Source organism: Vidua macroura, chromosome 17 (genome assembly GCF_024509145.1).
Source record: "Vidua macroura isolate BioBank_ID:100142 chromosome 17, ASM2450914v1, whole genome shotgun sequence".
In the NCBI taxonomy this organism is placed as follows: domain Eukaryota; kingdom Metazoa; phylum Chordata; class Aves; order Passeriformes; family Viduidae; genus Vidua; species Vidua macroura.
Window position 1 is genome coordinate 1,658,231 of NC_071587.1, and position 17,950 is coordinate 1,676,180.

General features: G+C 42.6%; 1 protein-coding gene across 1 annotated transcript in view; it reads right to left on the reverse strand.

The window, feature by feature from the left end:
• The window catches only part of ERGIC3 (ERGIC and golgi 3), a 29,781-nt gene that overhangs the window by 9,539 nt on the left and 2,292 nt on the right, over positions 1-17,950 (reverse strand). The window contains exons 5-7 of the mRNA XM_053992798.1: positions 16,732-16,825; positions 15,438-15,603; positions 13,728-13,785 (exon numbers count right to left, since the gene is read on the reverse strand). Coding sequence (XP_053848773.1) covers positions 13,728-13,785; positions 15,438-15,603; positions 16,732-16,825 — 318 coding nt within the window. The remainder of the gene's footprint in view (positions 1-13,727; positions 13,786-15,437; positions 15,604-16,731; positions 16,826-17,950) is intronic.

Sequence of the window (17,950 nt, forward strand, 5' to 3'; positions counted from 1 at the left end):
TAACTCTCAGCACTCTGCCTATCAACCTTGCTACTGCTGCCTGGAGAACATGCCAGGAAAGGAAGTCTTTGCAGCAATGGCCCGAGCAGGGTATTTACAAACCACTAGTAGGGCCACAGTGACTGTCACCAGTGTTGGGATTTGGAGAATTTGGCCTTCCTCATCTCTGCCCTTCCCACATATAACAATGTGACAATGCTGATAGGACCACACACCCCTAGAAGGGATCTGGACGAGATATGGTATGGGGATTTTTGAAGGAGTTTTGAATGAGTTAGAGACGGTATCTCTGAGTTTTTTAGATGATGCAATTTATTTTTCTTATCTTCTACATAGGCAGGAAGGGTGAGTTCAGCTCATATCTTCACTGCATGGTTCAGAAGGTCACAAGACTTCTTAGTTACAAGACTTTTTAAGGATTTATAGACCAATAAAACACTGCCAACAAGCATATTTATGTTTTTGACCCAATCCTTAAATAATTTGTCTTATGGACTCATGCTACAGTGTAAACTTTCTTATCCAATCATGTTATGACACATAAACCTACAGTACTGCATTCTAAATCTCTTGTTTACCTTTGTAACTACTTTTATTTTTTCTGTATCTTAAACTCTAAAACTCTGAACTTTCTTCTATTTAGCTTAACGTGTCTCTGCTTTAAACTATAAATCCATATTCTCACTTCTAGCACCTAAGTTTGGAAACCTTTTCCAAGGTCTCAGATCAAATCCTATGTTTAATTCTAAGCTTTGGCTTAGAGGCCCAAGGTACTGAGAGTTCCCTGCATTTTGCATGCCAACACCTCCCTCTTCTTTTTGTACTAAGAATACTCTTTTGATGGCTTTGTCAATTATCTTTTGTATGCATTGGAGTAGGTAAGGTACTGCTATAACTATGATGACAATCAATATATACATGCTTATCTTTAAAATCTGTGGGAGGCAATGGTTATCTTCTAGTCTGCTACTTAAATGACTTTATGCAATACCAGAAGCATCAGTCTCAAGATGAAAATCTAAACTGCAACTCCATTTCAGTATCACTCCCACCAGGTTTATCCAAAGTCATACAATCAACTCAAAGAAGCCAGAGCCTGCAGCCATTTTAACAGGTAAATTCATGTGCTCAGGAAGGCATACTTCACCTTTCAATTTAGCAAAGTAAAACACAGTTCAATAATCGTGGGCTATTACTTTAGGAGCTAATGAAGTAAGATCATCAAGTGTTGCTACATTATTAACAAAGATTAGAAATGCTGCTCCCTTGAGAGCCTAGCACAAGACAAGCTGCTGTGTTGATTTGGCACGGCCTGGTTTTTGGTAGCGAGGGAGTGCCACAGGAGTAGCTTCTGTGAGAAGCTGCTAGAAGCTTCCACCATGTCCGACAGAACTCTGAAGATGGACATGCTGCTGGCTCAATTAGAGAGGTTGGTAATGCCTCTGTGATGACATATTTAAGAAGAAAAATTAAAACAGCATGCGCGCAGTTTTTTCCAGGGCTGGTGAGGCGCCACAGGTGCTGCCATCCCGGCGCAGCGCGTGGCAAGCCTTTACTGCTTGCCTGCCCCTAGCCAGCCGTGCCGCGGGAAGAAGGGCAGGGGCAGCGGCAGCAGCTTCTCCTTCCCAGCGCCCGCATGAGGAGAGGTGTTAAATAGCGCCAGTGCCGTGGTGGCCGTCACTGCCCGCTTGGTGGTGGCGGGGCCGCGTGGCCAGCGGCAGAAATATGGTGAGAGACTCTCCGGCACAGAACCTAGATGAGATCAACCTCTGAGAGCTGCGGGATCTTGTAGGAATCTCTGAATTAGCAGAACTTGTTATCAAAAGTACCTATGAGCAGCAGTTTTTCTTCTAGTCAGAGAAGAGAAGGAGGAGAGAGAACAACAGGGCGACACCAAGGTCAGTGGAAAAAGAGGGGGAAGAGGTGCTCCAAGTGTCAAAGCTGAGATTCCTCTGCAGGCCATGGTGAGCACCAGGGTGTGAAGCAGCTGTGCCCCGGCAGCCCATGAGGTCCATGGGGAATGCAGAGATCTGTTCGCAGCCTATGGGAGAAGTGCTCATGCCAGAGCGGGTGGATGCCAGAGAAAGCTGTGATCCAGTGGGAGACCCAAATGGAGAGAGAGCCCCTGCCTCCAGAGACAGAGAAAGGGCCTTTGCTTCCAAACTCGAACAGCCTATCCTTAGGGGACTGCACCCCATGGACAAGTGACATGCCACAATAGTTTTGGGAAGACTGTTTGTCCATGGGAGGGACTCACGCCATAGCAGAAGAAAGACTCCTCTCCCTGAGTGAACAGAAAAAGATCTTGGGTGAAAAACTGATCAAAACCCCCATGTCCTGTCTCCCTGCACCATCAGTGGGAAAGAGGGAGCAGCTGGGGGTGGAAAAAGGTGGTTTAAAAGCTTATTTTACTTCTCATTATCTTCCTCTGACTTTGTTAATAATAAATTTACTTTATACCTTTAAATTTGAACCTGTTTTGCCCTTAAGAGTGTTTTCTCTCAATCCTCATCTCAACTCATGAGCCCTTAGTTTTTTTCCCTCGCTGCTCAGCTGAGAGCAAAAGAGGGTGAGCAAACAACTTTCGTGGGTGCCTGATGTTTGGCCAGTAGCAAACCACCACAGCTGCAAAGCTAAAGATCTGATTTGAACTAGCCTCTCCTTTGAAACATTTACTTGAGTGTGCTGTGAACTCTTTTTTTTCAATTAGCATTTTTCAGTAAACCACCAGAAGCTGTACTTGTATTTATATAAAACCCTTACTAAACCTAAAGAGAGGGGCATGAAAAATTGAGAATGTACAGTTAGAAAAGGAAATTCTCCTAAGGCGCTGATGTAGGGAGGGGTCCTTTAGCAGGTAAATGCCCAGAGACTAGGCTACAGTACTTGGAATTAAGGCAATGGTTCTGCATTTCAAAGAACTCAGAGATGCACTGGCTTCAGATCTTCCTTTTGCTATCTCTGACTGGAGTGCAGACCTGTCACTGCCACTAGCACAGTGACAACACACAGGTTTGTGTTCCTGTGCTGACAACTGTATCAATGAACTTTAAAAAAGAAATTCCTAGTAAATATCTGGAAGTGTATGTAATGGTGGGCAGGAGAAGGAAAGAAAGACGTGGCCTTGGCATTATGCTATGCTTTTCTTCTTAACAGTTACCAGCAACACTGTTTCATGCTGCACTTATTATTTGCACTTAAGTCAAGAGTTCCATGGCTTAGCTGCCAGTGAAGTGTCAAATCTTCCTGCCTTTTGTACAGACACTAGCTGGCTAACCTTCAGTTATAACAAAGTTCCACAGAGATCCTGGCTCTGATGGGTCTGCATTTAAACTGGACCTACGTGATTATCCTTGTGTGTCCCTTCTATCTCAGGATATTCTATGATTTCATACCACCAAAGGAACAAAACTTTCTTTGTTACACCATCTTTTGGTCCCTCAACTCATTCCTATCCCACCCACCTTTCAGTCATGAGCCATCTCAGACTCCGCAAAAAGCTGAAATGCAAGTCTTGCTTTATATGAGGCTATTCTTCCAGTCAGAACAGCTCCAAATCAAGGTTAATCCCACAGCTGCACTGGCATAGTGATGCACAGCGAGGCAGAGGGATGATCCTCATGGTAGCTGTGCTCCTAGAACCCTTTGCAGGATTATGGTGTTTATCACCTGGGTAGTCACATGTGTTGGTACATGTGAAGTAGTACTGAGGACTAGTGAGCATGACAAAACTTACAGGAATAGCACAGTACCAGAGAAATCCCAGGGCATCACTTGAGAAGGACCAGACATTAACTAACATGTTACACTAGATTTACCTTGTGTGTGACCCCTATTAATAGATATGGCTACTGAAAACAAAATGTCCCCGAGTGCTCTGCTATGCTTTCCACAACTAAGTAGTTTTTATAAAACTCCTCTCCAGTAAGTGATTTACAACTCTGCAGTAAAGCAGTAATTCAGTTTCTAAAAGAGTCTTCCATCAGCCCACAGGTTTATTTCTTCTTAATCACTGATGATTATGCTAAGCACATACATACATACTCTATGTTGCAGATACATGTTCAGCTTAACATAAACCAGCAGGCTATTTAGCCTGCTAAGATAAGGAGCAGGACAAGGAAAGAGAACAGAAGATCTTTAAAAGACTGTCTGCTAGGACCAAAGACACTTATTTCTGAAGAAACAAACACATTTTTTTATTTCCTTAACCACACATAACAGACAAAATAAAGATACCTGCTAAACATCTTAAGTTTGTCAAGAACTCTGTCTGCTTTATGGAAGCAAGATTTGTTCATGGTTTTAGTAACACAGTTTTAAGAAATGCTGTCTATCTGAAGAATTCTCCCCATCCTGCATTTCTGACCTGGACAATCACAAAGCCTCCTTGGACTTCACAAAACTCAGTTCTTAACCCCTAAAAGAGGACTAACAGCCTTACAGCCATTCAGGACTCTGTTAATAAAACGTGAAGGTTCCAAAAAACCAAAGACTGCCACCCAAACACAATGCTCCAAGGTGACATAGGAGACCACTTTTCAAAGTGGGGATTAATTTTATGGAGGAAAATATTTTACAAGAGCACAGTGGCAGGAAGATGGAAGTGGCATAAAGATGTGTTGTGAAGAGGGGAATGAGGCAGGGAGCAACACAGAAAATGTTGCAGCTAAGCAAAGCTGAGAGTCTGAGCCCTCTGCCAGATGCTATTGACTTGAAACACCACATCTCAACCTGCAACTGCCATGATTACCCATAGAAAAATCCAATGGTTTACTAACCCTTGTAAAAGTTCCTACAAACTACTCACAGATCAGCTGGTTTGGTACATGAATTTTCAGGAAATATTCTCTAACGTGTTGTACAAATGAGATTAAGCGAGATAATTCTCTCATCTGATTTGAAAAGGCAGAAGTTGCTCTAACATGTCAGCACGTTCCCCTCAAGCACATGAGCTGCACAGTGCAGCTAAACATTTGCCAAAACATTATCTCCAACATGGGATACTAAAATCATTTAAGACAAGGATTCTCCACCTTTTCCACCTTGTTTACCACAGAAGAATGACCTGGCACAGCTCTCCTTTTAGCTTCCTAGAAATCTTCTCAAATCTCAGCCTAGATCAACAGCTCCTTCCAAAGGAGATTTATGGGCTCAGCAATTAACAAAAATCATCTTAGTTCTGTAGTTCAGAGGAAAAAGAAGTATACAGCAACACCTAATCTCAACAGCATGCACTGGGAAAACAAGCAGAGTAGGAGAGAAAAGAGAAATGTTCATATCCTTACAATGAAAAGATAAAGAGATTCAGGTAGAATAATATTCATACCAAAAAGAGGAAGTGAAACATCTGTGCTTATGTGCTTTCTAGGCCATATAAAATCACCCCCTAGTTAGCTAAAGGACTGATATTAGTCAAGCAATCATTTAAAGTGTAACAGAGAATTCAAAATGCAATAATTAATCACCAAAGGAAAAACACAGTGGGATGTACATATATGTTAAGTGAACTCCAAAGCAGCATGCCAAACAACAATACTGGTTATATTTAGATACTTTTTCAGTCATAACATTAGAGAGGTCATTCTAGGATCAAAGCTATTCAGAAATGCACTCAGGTTTATATTTACAACATATTAACATTCAAAACTGGGTAACAGGTTCTTTATTCTTAATCAGTCCTGTGCTATTTTCATCCCACCTGATACACAGAGGAAATAACAAACCATGAGGATGATTTTGTTCATTTTGTTGCAAGATCCTGACAAAGGTGAATACCAGGAAAGATCAGAGGCAGGGAAATATATGTTTGAACAGCATATCTCAAAGGAGGTTAAGTAAACTCCTTTTTTGTTTGTTTCAAAAGCTTGTTCATTTGTATTCAACACTGTGCAATATATACATTTAACACTGATCAGTAACTGTCATAGATTTACAGGGCCTTATAGTCGTATGGGCCTCTGAATCCTTCCCACAACAATTTGATCCCCTCTTCCACATCTCTGCTGGTGCGTCTACCATGGCATGATTTTTGGTATGGAGAAGGAAAGGCCACTCCAGCAGGCTACTTGACAAATGTTAAGCATTCCCAACAACTGGCACAACTTGAGCTCTGATGGATGATAGTTAAGTGACAAAGGAAAATGTCATTTTTGTTGTCTCCAAAACAGATTTGTTATAACTTGAAAACAGTTTGTCCACCATAAATGGGTGAGACCGTGCGTCTTTCAGCACCAAGACAATCACACTCTGGTAAGAGGTCACTAGTGTAAAAAGAAAAGTCCTCAGCAATGCTGAGGATCAAGTAAGACTCTCAGCCTTCAGTATGGGGATAAAAATGGTTCCCTAACAGACACTACTTTGGGACAAAAGTTAGAATGAGCTCATACACACCACCTCCATGGAAGGAATAGTGTATAGGTGATCAGAGGATTTGCATCTCCTCCACACTGAGCTGGTGTCCCGATGGAGACTGAGTCCCACATAATTTTTTTCAAGTATGTTGTTGGGCAGGAGAAGAACTCAGATAAGCAACTGCTACCTGTAGAGACCTGTGCAATAGTAACAGGGCCCACAACTAGTTGGGCTATAGGAAAAGAACAGAGAAGGAGACTGAAGTCTCTGCAGAAAATGGAGCTAATGCCACTTGCTCTTTGTTGACACTGAAAAGGTGCCAAGGGACTTGAAAAATGACAACCAATCTGCAGTCAAAGACTTGGTATCTTTTCACAATTCAGTAATCAAAACACTAAAAAGTACGTAAAATAAGAGAGGCTATTTGGGGTCATCCACAGCATCCAAGGATGAGTTCAAATAGGTTCTGGCTGTCAAAGAAGCTCTAGCAGTGAAAGAAACAAGCCGTTCGTTAAATACATAAACAGAACACTAATGAAGATGTACAACTGACCAGTGAAACTCCTAGAGAGCTAACAAAGCTTCACATCTTTCTAGGCAAAGCTTGGTGGCTCCAAGGAGGCAGCTACTTTTCCAAGACCATCATCATCTCAAAGAGCACCTAACCTGTGTTTTTTCCTTCCACAGCCAAAAGAGGATGAAAACAAACAGTAATCTCTCAAAAACAGCAGCTGACATGTAGGATGTAAGAAAACCACAAAATTTGGACCACATACAGACTGCTTCATCCACAGAAATTGTCACAGTCATTCAGGACAGAATGTCCTGAAAGGTGCCATCAACACCATCTTCTTCTTAAGGAATTGAAGGAATCTAATGAGACGTTTTAAATAATCCTAAAATGCTCTCTGGCTGTTAAAAAAGCAGGATGGCCAATGTCTTCTCTAAAAAATACTGGTGATGGCACCTCAGGAACAGAGTGAGTGGCCCAAAGACAATCTAAAGGAGGAATGAGAACCCTCAGCTTCCCCTTGACTATAAGAAATAGAGCAAGAAAGATGGAAGTGATATAGATAATCTCACTCTCCTCAGGAGCCTACCACTAGGTAGGTGAAGTTTCCACAGGCAGGAAAGTCACTCTCCACTACTGCAGATGAAGCAGGAGAAGGCTGATGACACTGTTGAGGCAGGGATGGACGAAAAGACTCACATGGTTCAGAAGGCAAAGAACGTTTACTAGCAGGAAGCAGCATTCCTTTTTATAACCAGGATCACTAAGGTGAAATATGATTGGTCTCAGAGTGAAAACCTTTCACACCATTGGTGCACTATGAATAGCACACTGTGGTAGAACATATCTATAAACAATATGAACAGAAAGAGAGATAATTGTTTTCATTCCTTCTATCTTTCCTAGGCCAGGCCTGGGAGAATTCTCTCTTTTCTCTCTGACTGAACTGAGAATATCCACAGGCTGCTGCTATACAGGCACGGACAGACATGGCAGCAGCCCTGAAATACAAACCTCAGAAGTTAAACAGCTAATCACCCAATCTTTCCTCTTTCCCCTGACACAGGAAGGAAAGACAGTGGATGTGAACTGCTGCAAAAGAAAACAGATGCAATATTCAGAGTCATAAACAGGCCCAGCTGATGCTGGAGGCTGTCCTTGTAGATACAAAAGTTAGAGAACTTCACCAAAATCTGCAGCACATTGCATGACTCAAACATAAAATCTCAGTTTAGAATTCAAAGCCTAAACAGACAACAATGAAGCAACACCAATCTCAGCAAGAACCAAATGAATAACCAGGGTTTGAGGCTGTGCTGCTTAAAAAAGAAGACTCGAAGTAGCAGTAATTTTTTACTCTGGCCTCCCTTAATGCAGGAGAACCAAAACTACTAGTTTCAGTGTTAAGAATTCTGATTGGAAGTGCTTCAGTCCTCCTCACAATCTCTTTTAGTCCTCCTCCTAACGATCTGGGATTTCTTAGTGCAACTGAACAACAAATGATCATTTGCAGCCAGTATGACATTCCAGAGTTGGGGATCTTCTCTGACACTGATGAGGTCACATCATTGTCCAAGCCTGAAGTGACCAATTTTAAATGCTTCCAATTACTTGGGATGAAAAGCAGCATCACTACTTGCTTCAAAAGCAATACATTTCCAAAGGTTCAGCTGGATTCTCAGGGAACACAGGATGTGTAGAACAGAGATGGAGTACTGGATTGTTGTGACAATGGCCCAGTGTATGCCTCCAAGGAGTTGCTAGAGTTTGTCCAGCAGTGGGGGGGTGGAGCACAAGACAGGCATTCCCCACTCCCCCACAGGTCAGGCTGTAGTTGAGCGTGCCCACCATACGCTCAAACAAGTCCTGGCAAGGCAGAGCACTTCAGCAGCGTGGATGACACCACAGCAAAAGCTCTGCAAAGCCATGTTTACGATTACCTTTTTAAATTGTTCATTTGAGAATATGAGTCCTCTGGTAGTACAGCATTTCCACAGTAATAATCAGTTTAAGTTACCACAGCGTCCACCAGTTCTCATTAAGGAGCCAGAAACTTGGGAAACCAAGGGTCCTTATGAGCTCATTACCTGGGGGCGTGGCTACGTGTGCGTCTCCACCCACACAGGCCCGTGATGGATACCCCAAAAGTGGGTAAAACCTTTTGTCCCCAAAAATGCAGCTCCAGCAGACGGGGATGAGAAGCAAGCAGCTGTAAAAGACTGGAGGTGCTCTTTCCGCTCAGGGCCAGAATCCCACTTTATTCCTTGATGGGAGCCAAAGAGAAAGACGCCGCCGGGAAGAGGAGGAAGAATCTTCCTAAGAGATTTGGTTACGTTCCGACAGACCCCTGACTTTTAATATGTTTTAAAATGTTTGTTTTTTTCCTTTTAGAAAAGAAAATCTACCTCCCACTCAACCTCACAATGAAATGAGCCCTGTCCAAGGTGTCATCCTGTTTGCGCTGAGCATCTGGCAGCTGCGTGGATCATCCCTCAGCCATGCCAAAACATCTAGGTGACCCTGGCTTACAGACACTTCAGTAAGCCTGTCCACTGCAGCACCAAGAGACCCTACTTCCTCCTGCTGCTACATGGACACGAGTGCCAGGAATTTGAAGGACTTTGTTGCTTGAACTTAACATAGAAAACACCCAATGTCCGCACAGCTCTCCGAGAAGTGAAAGGCTTGATCGGACAAGTAAAGCAGGAATCCAAGGACTGGCTCAGTGGACTGTTCAAGGACTGGGGACTCTCGGGGGGGAAGGGGGGGTGGTGAACTTATATGGTTAAAACAATTCTGTTGGGTTTTGTTGTTATTTTATGCTTTTTTTAAAACTTTTTTTAACAGAAAAGGGGAGGTGTTATCTTGCACCAAGTGCTTTGTTCCCTATCTCCCCCCTCTCCCCCCGGAGCCTTGTGGTGGTGGTCTTAGCTCAGGTTACTTCCCCCCTTGCCCCTCCCATCAGTTGTGCCCCGCTGGCTGTGATCCCTCACTTCTGCCCCCTTCCCCCCCATCCCAGTTTAAAATCTCCTGCCATCAGGCATTCCCTCTCTTTCCCCCCAGGGACCCAGCCTTGATACCCAGGTGGCTCCTATCAAGGAATAAAGTGGGACTCTGGTCCCTAGAGGAAAGAGCACCTCCAGTCTTTTACTTTTGTCCTTGTGAGATTGAGAGGGGCCAGGGGTCTGGAGCTAGCCGGATCGGACCCCAAAGGCCCCGGGATCAATCTTACAGAGTACCTGTCCAAGAATTTCAAGCATTGTATTTATGCACTAGCTAATAGGTAATTAACCATTTTAGATGGCACAAAGGCATAAGATGTATGACTCATCTAGACAGGAGTCATCCTAGACAGGACAATTCTGATGACCTGAGATTAGGAATGAGTAGCAAAACACACAGTAAAACATATAGTAATGGTGAAAACTAAGATAAAATACTACGTCTAGTAGTAAAGTGCTCAGCCTCTAATGGAGAGCTGAAAACACAGACTTTATGCAAATAAAGTTATATATAACTGAAGTTAAAAAACTAAACAGAAATAAAATTGCACCATAAAATTGCATCAGTGCCGCCATGTATGTCAGCCCCTCTTATTCTACTTTCTGAAATAAAGCCATTTCAACTTGTTTCTCCCTAGGAAAGAAGTTACAGTTTCAAGATGTTAACACCAAGCACACAACAAGAGTTCAGAAGCTCAGATCAGGATTACATCTGCAGTTAGATCTACAAAGTGCTGCTGAATAGGACCCTTGGGACTGTCACAGTGACCCCCATGCCCATTTCCTGGCTGGAGATCTATGATACAACAGGAACCTTCAGCATAAGAAGAGAGGAACAACACAAGAAACTGAAAAGCTAAAATACAAGCTTCACTATTGCAATGCCACCTCAAAATAAAAATCCAACCATCAGCTGTACAAATGTGGTACAGACTCCAATAGCAGGCAAGAAGAATGGTGCAGTGGACTGAACTTTCCACACTACTCATATTCTTCACCCTCATATTCTCTACTGTTTCATATCAGTAGGGAATAGAAAGAAAAGCAAAAATACTGTCAATCATTAGAGTTCTGCATCAAATAGGTCTAATAAAATTATTTAGTGAATTGTTAATGTGACTTTCAACAACAACAGTTTGGAATATTCAGACTTCTCTTAGACACTCAACTTCATACTGTATGACATTCTGTTAAATGTATTAACAGGACTGCATGTTAAAGCAGACCTTACTGAAAGAATCAAACACCACAAGCACTGAAGTTCTTGTCTGGAACTATGATCCAAATGAGATATGAGTTCTGGAAATATCTCACAGATCTCTGTCCTCTAATACTAATCAAATTCTTTACCTGTAATTAAAGGGAGGAAAAAAACCTAAAAGATTGGAAAGAAAGGTTACAGTGAGTCATCTACAAGAAAACAACCATGCTCTGAGCAGTCCATTTTCTTTATGGGTCTGGAAAAATTCCTTGTTTGTTGGCTAGTGCCATGAAAACACTGCCAAGGAAAAGGCTGGGTAAAAAAATCCCATATTACAAATAACTAGGAAAGCAAGAGAGAACAAAAGGAAGAAGATCATTAGGCCACTGCTTCTCATGCTTAGCCTGGACCTCAATTCTGGATGCAGTCTGGTACCTTCAAGAAGAGCAGAACTGTGAGAGGTTCAGAAAAATCCTTCAAGGAAGCTCAGAGGTCGACTAGCGTCCACAAATGACCAGCTTCATGAGCTGTGACTCTTCAGCAGGGAAAGATATGCCTTGAGCCCTGCACAGGAAAGGCCTATGAAATGCTGAGGGGCATGGAGAGAGCAGGAAGCAATCACACTCTTTTTCCACAGACAAAGAGGAGACCGTCAGATACAGCCAGCAGGAACAAGCAAATGAGTGGATGAGATTGGCAGTAACTACACAGCCCTTTTGGGTTTTATCTGTATTTTTAATCCATCTGTGCAGCATTTCTAGAGGACATGGAATTAGAGAGCTATCCTGACCTCATGCCCTCCTCTTTGTACACAAAGTACTTGCTCTGAGGCAGCCAGCCTGCATTCCTGTCTGTTACAGAGAGATATAATACAGAGATGCTTCTCCTTAACATATATGCCATGGCTTCATTGATTCTGGCTGTAGTAAGGTTGTTGTTGTCATGATAGTTAAGCAAAGGAGGCTTTGCACAATAAGTGAAATATTTTTTTTATTACTAACAATCAGTATCATGGGGAAAACCAGGCTTTTCTCATTATTGTTGTTTGTACAAAAGTGCTTCTTTTGTGCTCAAAAGTTTGTCTGTTGTTCTACAAATACACCAGTTACTCTCACCAAGCACATTCACATTCTCCCCTGACCTTAACCTCAGCAGTACAGATTAAATTGGAGCGAGCGATAAAAGGAAAAAATACAGATTTGATGTGTGGACTCTTCACTGGATAAGGAATTGGTTGGATGATCACATGCAAAGAGTAGTGGTCAATGGCTCAATGTACAGATGAAGACCAGTAACAAGTGGGGTCCATGTTAGGAACAGTACTGTTTAATACCTTCATCAATGACATTGACAGTGAGATTGAGTGCACCTCAGCCTGTTTGCAGATAATAGCAAGCTGAGTAGTGAGGTTGATGTGCTTGAGGGGCAGGATGCCATCCAAAGGAACCTGTACAAGCTTGAGAAATGGGGCCAGTGAACATCATGACCAAGTGGAAGGTGCTGCACCTGGGTCAGGGCAACCCCCAGTACTAACACAGGCTGGGGATGAACAAGTCAAGAGCAGCCCCAGGGAGATGGAATTGGGGGTGCTAGTGGACAAGAAGCTAGACATGACCTGGCCATATGCACTGGCAATCCAGAAACCACTTGCATACTGGGTTCATTCCCAGCAGCATGGGCAGCAAGTGAGGGGGATGACTCTCCCCCTCTATTCCACTCAGGTGAGACCCCACATGCAGAGATGCTCCAGCTCTGGGATGCCCAGCACAGGAAAGATGTGGACCTGCTGGAGCAAGTCTACATGAGCCCACAAAGATGCTCCAATGGCTGGAGCACTTCTGCTATGGAGAGAGGCTGGGAGAGCCTGGAGAAGAGAAGGCTCTGGGCAGACCTGAGAGCCCCTTCCAATACCAAAAGGGACCTATAAGAAAGATGGGAACAGACATTTTAATAAGGCCTGTTGCGATAGGACAAGAGGCAATGCTTTCAAACTAAGAGTGCAGATTCAGACTGGATATAAGAAATTGTATATGTTGAAAGTGATGAGGCATTTACACAGGCTGCCCAGAGAGCTGGCGGACACTCAGTCCCTGGGAACATTCAAGGCCAGGCTGGACGGGACTCTTAGCAACCTGCTCTAGTGGAAGGTGTCCTTGCTCATTGCAGGGCAGTTGGACTACATGGCCTTTAAAGGTCCTTTCCAAATCAAACCATTCCATGATTTTGTAAACTACCACTATTGTTCTCGCCATACTATATTTCTATATATACTCAAGGAAGTCCTTCACAACTTAAATTTTACTCTGAACCTCATGAATAGAGGAAAATATACCTTCCAGAGGTAATGGTAGTCAGGTCCAGGACTGAAAATTTTACTTGAGGTTGTTTGACTGCAAAGCAGCAAAGTTTTGCAGAACTGAGACTTCCCAGAAACATTATCTACTAAGTTCTTCCACACTCATGTGGCAGCACTCCTAGAAACCACTTTTCTGTTTGTCCATGATAGTTCTAAACCACTGTAACAAAACTTCAACAAATGTCCTCCCCACTGAAGCAGTGATGTTGTTACTACAGATGGTAATGCAAAGATATTAAAAGAAAATGGTCAGACACACTTGAAACCAAAAGGTCCAGTAAACAGGAAAAGAAAATACTTTACCATGTACATGAGACTGTTGAAAACTTTTTCCTGGTGCAAAGTGAAAATTTCCAGCTACCTGCAGGAGAGAGTAAATGTTCATTAAATGGTCTGAATCTGTGTAAGCAGAGCAGTTGTACTGGTGTTTAGATTTTTAGGATTTTGGGGATTTTTTTTAGGATTTTTAGGATTTTGTTTACACAAGACAGACACCAACCAACTCATTTTCACAGGTGACAGTAGCAGCAGACATTATCCTAAGAGCAGTATGAATTTCCCATGTTCAGTACAGGCAGTGATGCTGAAATACATAATTAAATACTGATGTGGATAACAGCTGTTCTATCCAGATTATTTAGTGGACATAAAAATGAGAAAAACGAGGAATTAACTCTAAGTAGAGAGCTGACTGGTCCTTCAGAAAATACAAAACAGTATCAAAGAAAAAGAGAGGAGAAAGTGAGAGTGAACACTTGTAACAATAATCAGCAGTGATCCACTGTATACACCCATGAAAATAAGAGCATGCAAAAATAAAGCACTTAACTTACCAAACCCCCCCTCCCAAAACAACCCAACCCCTCAAAAATCTGCAAAAGACAAACTGGTAAAATTTCATCCTGGACTCTGAAAGGGATATGGATATTAGGTGCCACTCCTCCCTGACACTTACTAGCAATAATATGCACTCTGCCATGGGAAGATTAAAATGTTCCAAGCTCACACACTGTATTACATCTTTGATGCCTGGGGAAACCTATGCCTTATGTTAATTGCAGACTTGTTGAGAATGAAGATGGGCAAAGTTCCAAGTGCCTAAAAAAAGGCCCCAAAAACTTCCCCAGTGACACTCATACTTGGACCATTCCTACATCCAGCATTCCCCTTGGAATCTTCCTGCTCTTCATATATTGTGAGAGAGGGTCCCATAACAGTTCGATACCTATGACAATGCTCAAATCACAATGTCTGGATTTGTGAGTACAAGGTCTACTTTCTAGAAATAAAGACTGTGGTCTCCAGGAAGAATACACAAGGATTAAAAAAAAAGCCCAAAAAGAAAAAAAACAAAGAGTTTGACATTAAAAACAAACAAAAAAATACCCAGGTCTGACTTCTTCTAGAAGGTACTTGGGTATGCAACCTGTGTGTTTGTGGGAGTAACCCACAAAATGACAGGTTACATAGTTACCTGGTGCATCTTGTGTATTTTCATGTATCACTTGCATAAACCCACCTCTCTGAGCATTTTCAGCCTTGACAACCAACTCCAATAGTCTTGCTTCCACTGTTTTTCTAAAGAAAATAACACTTCACTCTCTCCAACACCTCTGCAGGTGAGTTGTTGGTTACTGCTATCTCCAGCATCCACTTGTGGCCTCTGATTTAAAACCAGAAGGGCAGGTGGAACAATTCAAGTTCAAAGAAGCTGCCCCTTCTCTTCCTCAGAAATCTCAGCAAAAAGACTTGGTACCCAGGTGGGAGGAAAAGGCGAACTTCTCCAGCTGCCATGACTTCCTACCAGCCCACAGAACACAAACCAGAATTAACCCCTTTCCCACCACTCTTCCTGACTGTCCTCCTGAACCCCATGGCAAGCACAAAGACGTTGCTGATCCCAGAGGTTATTCTATGACAGTCTTGTAAGCACTAAAACTGGAAAAGGAGAGGAATGCCTTTTCACAGTCCTCACCATCATGCAGCAGGTTCACAGCAAAAGCTCTCTCTCACCTTGTTGACCTCTAGGAAACCATACACTTGGCAGCCCTCATTCTTCTGCTCTTGCATTTTCTGGCTAAACCCTTCCCTCTTGCACTGCTCTATGCTATCTGGGTTCTTGAAGGCCCAGCCTCGCCGCCTGTAAGCTTCTCTGACATCGTCACAAGTATTACAACACCTGCAAAAAGCACAAGCACCATCTTACCATCTTTATCATTAAGAAGAGATGCTCCAGCTCAGGACTTGAATCCTTGACAGATTCTTCTTCAACAAAGCAGCAACACAAACATTGGGGACTGGACCTTGGAAAGTGGCCTATTGCTCCTGACTGAGCATGAGCTTCTTGATGTGCCTTTTGAGGTCTGGAGGTGAGGATGCACGCTGTTTGAATACAGGACTGGAGTCCAAAGAGGGCTCTGCCTGGCCATTTACACAGCCAAGGCAGCCCTTGGCAAAGAAATTTGCCACAAAAACAACATCAGTGTCCCACAGTTATGAGAAGTTTGGAACTTCTTCACATGAACAAAGTATCTGACTGTTACTATTGCTACTTTCCTCTGTTTTTAGGCCAAGACACTGGGGCTAAACAGGGGCTTAACTGCAAACTTTCTTTGTACTTTTCTATCTATGGATAATACCTTCGTGACCAGAAAAAAACCCAGGTTTCTTCCTTGGTTTCATGTTTCGCTGGACATGTTGAACGAATTCCTGCTGTTGAAGGCAGCAGTTATGAATACCTCAAGATGAAAACATCTCTGGGAAAGGACACACTTGACAGATGGGACAAACCAAGTTATCACTGAGCCAAAAATAGCCAAGATTAGTCCAGAACTTATTTCCTGTTCAGAGGAATGAGAAATACGAAAAGATGCCTGTTGTTTGTATGAGCCATAGATGTCTGGTTTTGCTCCTGTAAGGACACAATGCCAGCAGCAGAAGTGAGAAGGCAAGGCCAGGGCATAACCGGGTTTTACGTCAAGATAACTCATGTAACAGTGAAATCAATTAAACACCTCCGCTCTGGACACCAAACAAGCCCAGAAAATCCCTTGTCTGCTGAGATACAATTTTTACACTGCTTAGACAGGCACGTAGACAATCCAAACAACCTACAGATGCACCTTCTCAACAATCTTGAGTGCAGCTTCCAAAGGCATAGCCAAACCACAATAGCTCTTATCACTGAACACGTGCCTAAGAGCAGGATTACATTGCACAGACCTTCACAGACATTTGGAAACAAAATATGCATATAACATACCAGGATTCAAGTGCTAAGAAGATTGGAAAAAGGTGTAAAGGTTACCGAATGTCGTCTGATTCTGCCCCATAACAGCTCTCGCAGCGATCAGCATCCAAAGAATGTGGATCAAACACTTTTTCTTCTTCTTTTCCCAGCTCTAAGACAAAACAGGATTCAAAGTGACGAGACACATCTAGAAACTCTGTCTTGTACTCTTGTTCTGCTCTATGCATAATGAATAATCTATGCACACACAATGTGCCACTGCACATCCTGCCCATGTGCCAATGCCCACCTGAAATGGTATGTATGTAGCCTGCTGAGGTGTGGAGTAAAACCAAGAAGAAGCATAGTATTTCTCCTCTCAAGAACAGCCTCCATGGAAAGAACTGGTTATCTGTAAGCCTTGCTGAAGCATCAGACATTACTTGCATAAAGGCTTTGCTAAAACGTGTCTTAAGTAGACCCAACCAGTTCATTATGAATGATACAGGACCTGCTTCAAAACACGTAGAATGTTTTTTGTCCCCAGACAGTAATTTTTAAAGTCACAACCTGCGGTGGCTGCTAAGTGACACAACAGTAAGAACAGTATCACAACATTCCCATGCCAACCAGAGAAATCCTTGTGCCTGCCAATTGTTCAGCTCTTGGCTTAGTTTAGCCTTTCAGTGTCAACAACAGAAATGGTAAATCTAAAGTGATACAAAGCTAAAAATTTGGTCGTGTTGATACTCAGAACTACACTGACTCCCAGAAAAGGGAGTAAGTAACTCATGTTTTGGAAAGGAAAAGTCAGAACAGTATTACTGTGCAACTGAAATGCTTTGTCAGAATCCTTTCTGGTTGTTATCAAAGAACAAGGATGAGTCATAACACATAAAAACGTAGAGAAGAGGTTTAAGTAGCCAAGGATCACTTATTACAGCTTGCAAACAATAGATCAACATATATATATTTATGCAGGTGTGCATTAACACACACAGAGTTAATGTAGTAAAATGCAAGTTTAGGCTTAAAGGTTAAGTCACTGGAGCTTTCCCTAGAGAAAGGCTCCTTCCTTGAACCACATTGTCCCATTTGTTCACCCACTGTGATTTAAAGATACATCCAAAGCCAAGTTTTGCAAGAACAGTTTCTAATCCCAAAAGACCATCAACTGTGCAACTTTATTCCTCAAATGTATCCCTAGGTCTCTGTCATAGTTTCAGAGGGACCAGGCAAAGATTTCCTTGCAAAAGTACTGGCTGTAAGAGTAGTTTAAGAGATCTGCATGTTATAA